General features: G+C 45.6%; 2 protein-coding genes across 2 annotated transcripts in view; both read right to left on the bottom strand.

The window, feature by feature from the left end:
- Positions 1-7,563, bottom strand: part of LOC104940907 (rapamycin-insensitive companion of mTOR) — a gene marked incomplete at its 3' end in the record, with an annotated part of 36,155 nt that overhangs the window by 12,779 nt on the left and 15,813 nt on the right. The gene's annotated exons all lie outside the window — the stretch shown is intronic.
- LOC104940906 (D(5)-like dopamine receptor) lies at positions 2,091-3,296 on the bottom strand. Its single transcript, XM_010765920.1, has one exon. It carries the CDS (start codon positions 3,294-3,296, stop codon positions 2,091-2,093), a length of 1,206 nt encoding a protein of 401 aa, XP_010764222.1.

Here is a 7,563-nt window from a genome sequence, read left to right on the forward strand (position 1 = left end):
GTGTGCCTTGGCAGTCGCATGTCTCCTCAAGGTGCTGAATGAAAGCATGTGTCCTCAAGGTGCTGAATGAAAGCATGTCTCCTCAAGGTGCTGAATGAAAGCATGTGTCCTCAAGGTGCTGAATGAAAGCATGTGTCCTCAAGGTGCTGAATGAAAGCATGTGTCCTCAAGGTGCTGAATGAAAGCATGTGTCCTCAAGGTGCTGAATGAAAGCATGTGTCCTCAAGGTGCTGAATGTTCTCTAAACGCTGCAGGTGTTGTTGCTGGAGATGTTTCTTCATGTGGAACGTTTGGGTTTCTATACCTGCATCCTTTCTGAAGCTGCTTCTCCTGAAGGAGGAGACGTGGGTCGATATTTGCACGTGTCGGACACCGTAGAAAATACAATTTTACCGTCAAAATGTTCTGAAGATGTGAAGCTTTTGGGAAAAGGGTCCAGTATAGAAACCCAGAAACAGGAAATGGTCTTTTCTGAAAGCTCTCAGAAACGTTTGGATGATCTGAATCCTCTCCTCTCTTCATCCGTATGTTTCCTCGACTGAAACCTCCTGCAATTACCTGAAGGGCCAATTAACCACTGGAGCTAATTGTGTAATTGTTGTAAATGACGGTCGGCCTTTAACAAAGGAAAGCTCCAGACCCTCACATCAAACACAGCCCGGTTCGGACGTCACTCTAAAGCAAAGGGCTCGGAGAGAAACACAGCCCCGCTCCGTGCTTTGAGACGCTGCTGCTTTCATTTCTGCGTTCCTAACATTCAGACACTTTTTGAAACCCATCCGCTGAAGGTGAATCTTTTGTATCAAACAGGCCTTGGATAATTGTGTGTTCGCTCTCAGACGTGCAAGGTGTTTTTTTGCAGCTAATTTATGCACTAAAGTGTGTATGGTTTCAAATGCATGCTTAGAATGAGCAGCTCTTATAGCTTGAGATGAAACGTGTTTGTTTAATGACAGACGGGAGTTTGCACCTGTGTTTATAACAATGTTTTATTAAAATACTTTCTGCAGATTATGCTGTATTTTCAGGGCAGATTTTTAATAATATCCTCTCTCTTTTATGCATTTATCATTTATTGTGTGGTTAATGCAAATGTAAAGAACTCTACATTACCCCTGTGCTGAAAATGTGCTTTCAAACTATAATTACTTTACCTTTTATTATAACGTGTGGTTTTTAAACAACATTTTGAAAACAATTTCCCCCCGACACGATAAAGTACATTTAACCATTTATTAAAACAACTGAAAACAACAGCCTAAGTTCTTCAGAGTCGAACGGTAGCTAAACAAATGGATGGCTTTATTTGAAAGACTCTTCATTTTTTGAAGGCTTGTCTCAAAATCCCCGGATGAAAAAACATCTTTAGAATAGAGTCAACATTTTCATTTAAAAATAGTCAAACTTTTGAGAAAATGACTTGAATGAGTGTAAATCAATGGGTAAAAGTATTTTTGGGCCCAATCACGGCACACACTAGGAGGGGAATGAAGTGCTATATTTTGACGAGTACAAAACATTTGATTCAACAGAACTTTTTAAGAGCGTGTCTCGAAATCCCCGCATGAAAACACATCTTTACTGAGTATGAAGTCAACGCTTTGAGAAACACACGATGAAGAGTCTTTAAAGTCTTTGTGCCCCTCACACGTCGTGGATCTGACCCGGGATCAGATAGCGTAAAATAAAAATGTTGCTTCACCAGAAAATGTTGAGGGCTCGTCTCGAAACCCCCGGATAAAAACACTGAGAATGAAGTTTACATTTACATTTTAATTTGGCACCAATGAAGAGCCTTTGAAGCCCCAGAGTTGGGCTGCTCACTGGTCCAGGATCAGGTAGCATAACATTTGAATTTTGCACCAAAAAAAGCCTTAAAGTTTAAGAGAATTAAGTGTAAGTCAATGGGACAAAGTCTTGTTGGGCCCATTGACGTTTGTCGCAATATCCCCACATGAAAAATGACCTCACTGAACTTTTTGAGGGCTTGTCTCGAAACCCCCGGATAAAAACACATCTTTACAGAATAAAGTTAATTTAAATTAAAGCAATTTGACACCAAAGAAGAGTCTTTAAAGTCTTTGTGCCCCTCACAGGTCGTGGATCTGACCCGGGATCAGGTAGCAGTCGTTGGGACCGGAGGAGTTGAAGGGCATCAGGTCCAGACAGATCTCCGCCTCACACTGAAAGATGACAGAGACTTTGTCAAAGTTCACTTCCTGTCTCTGCACACCTGGAACCGGAACTACTTCCTTCTGCAGGGTAGAGTCGTGGCGGTAGGACACCAACTCGTTGCTGAAGTCCACCGCCTGCACCTCAGAACTGGAGCAGAACTTCCCGCAGCCCAGCAGCGTGGAGAAGGCCTTCCTGAAGTCCGCGTTGAAGGCGTAGATCACCGGATTCAGGGAGGAATTCGCCCATCCGAACCACACGAAAACGCTGAAAGTCGTGTCGCTGACGCACGCACTTCCTCTCTGCGAATCACAGAAAGGAACCACGCAGTTCAACACAAAAAACGGCAGCCAGCAGAACACAAAAACCCCCATGATGACGGAGAGGGTCTTCAGCACTTTGGTTTCTCTCTTGAAAGACGTCTTCAGAGAACTCTCTTCCTGCGTCGAAACACGATGGTGGTGGCTTCGTGGATTTCGTCCTGCCGTTGCTGCTGCGTTTTCCAGGGACGAAATGCGCCTGATTTGGGTCTGAGCGATGCGGAAAATACGCGTGTACGTTCCCACCATGATCACCACGGGGATGTAGAAGCTGATGAGCGACGAGGAGATGGCGAAGCTTCGGTTCAGGCGAGTGTTGCAGTCCAACATGTTAATCGCTGAGGTGGAGTTTTGCACACGGTGCCAGTTGAGCTGCACGGGGATGAAGGAGATTAAAATGGAGAGCGTCCACGCAACACCGATCATCAGGTGAGCGAACCTGCGCGTCATCCTTCTCTCGTAGCGAAAAGGACTGGAAATAGCCCAGTATCGATCCATGCTGATGACGCACAGGTTCAGGATGGACGCGGTGGAGCACATGATGTCAAAAGCCACCCACGTGTCACAGAAACATCCGAAAAGCCACGTGCCAGAGACCTCGGACACGGCGCGCCACGGCATCACGAGCACGGCCACGCACAGGTCGGACACCGCCAGCGACACCACGAAGGAGTTGGTGACTTTGGAGCGGAGGTGGCGGAAGCGGATCACCGCGAGGCAAACCAAAGCGTTCCCGAGGAGCGTGGAGACGATCAGGGAAAAGAGCACGCAGCCGGTGAGCGTGCGGAGGCTGAGGCTGCTCATCACAACGTGCAAGCCCCCAGGAAGAAGTGCTCCGGACTCTGAGGAAAAGATTCCTTGTGTCCAAACGGCGGTACTACAACTTCAGTCCGTGACGTCACCTGGCCCAGAAAGACTTTATCCCATTGACTAACATGTTAAACTAAATAAACTACCAGCACGAACACGTGTATAGCCCTTATTAGATTCATTCGGTCCTTAAAGTTGTAAAATGCACAAAAAGCCGAATCCAGATTTATTTGTCTCTCTCCATTTGTTGGACTGAGCCGAGAAAGGGAGATCGGAGGTCGGGCTTAATGACAGGAGGCGGGGCTTAATGGAAACTGCGCATGCTCTATAAACTACATACAGGTACTTCTGCTCTGAAAGCAAGGCATGATGGGTAATCTGTGACGTTTTGCTCTCGAAAACGTCAGGCCATTTTGTCTTCGCCAATTAGCGGCTCTCATAGGAAAGAAAGACTCCATCTCCAACGCTGTATCCAGTTCTTATTAAACATCTTCATCCCAACGCACCAGCACCGCGTCCGCGTGTCCAAACCGCCTCAGCGCGCCGAGAAAAATACCCTCTTGTGAGAGATGTCCCCCCCTCTCAGCTGCACAGCATCAAACTGCACAGAGAGAGAGAGAGAGAGAGAGAGAGAGAGAGAGAGAGAGAGAGACAGAGAGAGAGAGAGAGAGAGAGAGAGAGAGAGAGAGAGAGAGAGAGAGAGAGAGGAGAGAGAGAGAGAGAGAGAGAGAGAGAGACTATTCAAACAGTCTATGACGTCTATGATATGATGTTGTTAAGGTAACCCTTTTTATCTAAAATAGTAAAAAGTCTAATAATGGAATTTCCTGGAATAATAGATAATTACCGTTTCATATCAACAGCATGTCCAGAAACTCCAAATCATAATGTAAGAAAGTTACAGGTAACCTTTTTTATCTAAAGGCAATAACAACAAGTATAATAATGGACTCAGAATAATACATGTTCCCCCTCTCAGCTGCACAGCATCAAACTGCACACACACACATACACAGAGAGAGAGAGAGAGAGAGAGAGAGAGAGAGAGAGAGAGAGAGAGAGAGAGACAAACAGTCTGTAATATAAGGTAACTTTTTATCTAAATGCAATAATAAAAAGACGAATACTGAGCTGATTTATGTTTGATACTGTCTATTCTCTAGATGATCATTTACACATTTAAGATCAATAAAGCTAAATATATGTATCAGTTTTTACTATGTGCCCAAAGTTTAATAAGTGAGGCACATTGTGTTAGAAAGCTAAAGGAGAGTGCTGCCCTCTGCTGGACACACACCGACAACACACCACCACAAATACTGGAAACTCTTCATTAAAAAAAGGAAACATGTATAAGTACACAACAATCGTTTGTATGTCAAAAAATCTGCAAACACGACAAACTGTTTTACGTTTAATTAATTTAATTTAATTTGTATATATAGTTATGTGTGAGAGTTGTGTGTACGAGTGTCGTCGCTTCCTGTGTGCTGTGTGCCTTTGTGAGTGGTGTGAGTGGATGAGTAGGTGTCCTGTGTGTTGTGTGTGTGTGTGCTGTGGGGTGTGCTGTGGTGGGGTGGTGTGTCGTGGCGTGTTGTGTGCTGTGTGGTGTGTGTGGTGTGTGTGTGGCTGTGTGTGCTGTGTGGTGTTGTGGTGTGTGTGTGTGGTGTGTGTGTGTGTGGTTGTGTGTGTGGTGAGTTGTGAGTGTCTCTTGTGTCTGTGTGTCTGGTCCTCTAAGGTGTGCGTGCGTCCTCTAGTGTTGAGTTTGTCTGTGTGTGTGTTGTTCTGGTTGTGTGTGTGTCGTGTCTCTGCGCCCTCTGGTACGTGTCGTCTCTCGTGGTGTGAGGTGTGTCTGGTGTCTCCTAAGCTGTCTCCTGTACGTAAGTGGGCGAAGTCTCTGTGTGTCTGTGTGTGTGTGGGCGTTACGGAGGATGATCGCACGTAGACTCGATCGTGCTGTGGATGCGATCGATGCGTCTCTGTGTGTGAGGTGTCTGTGTGTCCTGTGTGTCCTTGTGTCGTGTGTGTACTTGTGTGTGTCCTCTGTGTGTGAGTGTCGTCTGTGTGTCTGGTGTGTATGTGTGTCGTGTGTCTCGTTGTGGTGTGTGCTGTGTGGTGTCGTGTGTGTCTCTCTGTGTGTGAGTGTGTCTGTGTGTCTCTCACTGTGTGTGAGTGTGTCCTGTGTGTGGTGTGTGAGTGTGTCTGTGTGTCTGTGGTGTGTGTGTCTGTGTGTGTAGTGTGTGTCTCTCTGTGTGTGAGTGGTGTCTGTGTGTATCTCTGTGTGTGAGGTGTGTCTGTGTGTGTGTGTCGAAGGTGTCGTCGAGGTGTGTGAGGGTGTGAGTGTGTCTGTTGTGTGTGCTGTGGTGTGTGTGTGTGTGGTGTGTGGTGTGTGTGGTGGTGGGGCTGTGTGTAGTGTGTGAGGTGTGATGTGTCTCTGTGTGGTCTGTGTGTCTCTCTGTGTCTCTTCTGTGTGTAGTGGTCGCTGTGGTGTGTCTCTGTGGGTGTGTCTCTGTGTGTGAGTGTGTCTGGTGTGTCCTCCCTGTGTCTCTCTGTGGTGTGAGTGTCGGGGGGGGACCTCTTATGTGTGTGTTGTGTGTGTGTGTGTGTGTTGTGTGTGTATGTATGTGTGGGTGTGTGTGTGTATGGTGTCGTGTGTGTCGTGGTGTGGTGTGTGTGTGTGAGTGGGCGTGTGTCTGGTGTGTCTCTCTGTGTATGTCTGTGAGTGTCTCCGTGTGTCTCTCTGTCGTTGGAGTGTGTCATGTGGTCTCTCATGTGCTAGTGAGTTAGGCTCTGTGCGTATGGCAAACGAGGCTGAAACCGACGAGTGAAGTGTGAGTCAGTGTGTGGATGTGTGTGTGCGTGTACAAGGCCAGTGACGTCAGTGAGTGAGTGTCTCTGTGTGTCAGGTGTCTCGGAACACACAAAAGCACACAAACACTAGTATAAGCGACACAACACACACAAGTGTAACGGCTCTGTCGCGACGTCTCACTTGATCGACGACTAGTAGATGGTGTGTGTGCGTGTGGTGTGTGTGAGTGTGCGAGGTTGGTGCGGTGTCGTCGTCACGTGACGCTGTAGACGTGCATGATCTGCAGAGTGCGCTTCTAAAAAATTAAGTGAATAAAAAAGATAGAAAACACTAGTGGCCATAGAGAAGCAAATAAATTACAGTAGTGTGTCTGGAATAATCATAAGATTTAGTTAATAAAATGATGAAAAAAAATTGGTCAGTGTGACACAAACTGCCTCATTAAGTGACCTATAAAATCGATAACACAATGGTGTGATGTAACATGTATTGTCCTGTACTGTGAGTGTGTCCAGGTGGTCTCGGTGTGGTCGTGTGTGTGGTGGGTGTGTGCAGGTGTCGTGCTCTCTGTGTCGTGAGTGTGTCTGTGTGCCTGCTGTGGTGTGTGTGTGTGGGTGTCTGAGGTGTGTGTGGTGTGGTGTCTCGGTGTGGTGTGTGTGTCTTGAGTGTCTGAGTGTGATGTCTGGTGTGGAGTCGTGATGTTCGCAGATGTTATTATGTCTTTTGATGAAAGACAATCTCTCTGTCAGGCAGGTCGTCTGACATCAGAAAATTACTGATCATTCGGTCAGGAGAATATGCGTTTATTATGAACAAGTCAAAGAACATGAACTCATTTTCTCTTCATGAGTCTAGGACATTACACTCATTTTTCATTCTTCATGAGTCTAGAAAGAACTCATTTTTTCATCTTCATGAGCTACGAACCCATAACTCATTTTCATCTTTTCATGAGTCTAGAACATGAACTCATTTTCATCTTCATGAGTCTGAACATGAGCTATTTTCTCTTCATGAGTCAGAACCATTGTTCACCTCATGAGTCAGAACATGAACTCATTTCATTCTTCATGAGTTAGGAACTATATGAGTCAGAACCTCATTTTTCATCTTCATGAGTCCAGACATGAACTCATTTCTTCATGAGCAGACTGAACTCATCTTCACTCATGAGTCTAGACACGGTGAACTCATTTTCATTTCATGAGTCAGCAACATGACTCAATTTCATACTATGAGTCAGACACAAGGACTCATTTTCATCTTCATGAGTCTAGAAACTGAACTCATATTTCATTATGAGTCTAGAACATGAACTCATTTCACTGCAGAGTCTAGAACATGAACTCATTTTCATCTTCATGAGTCTAGAAACATGACTCATGTTCATCTCATGGTCTCACATCCTTATGATACTTATGAACCTAACTTACATGAATCAATGAACGG

The sequence above is a fragment of the Notothenia coriiceps genome, unplaced genomic scaffold, assembly GCF_000735185.1.
Source record: "Notothenia coriiceps isolate Sejong01 unplaced genomic scaffold, NC01 NC01_scaffold00002825, whole genome shotgun sequence".
Taxonomy (NCBI): domain Eukaryota; kingdom Metazoa; phylum Chordata; class Actinopteri; order Perciformes; family Nototheniidae; genus Notothenia; species Notothenia coriiceps.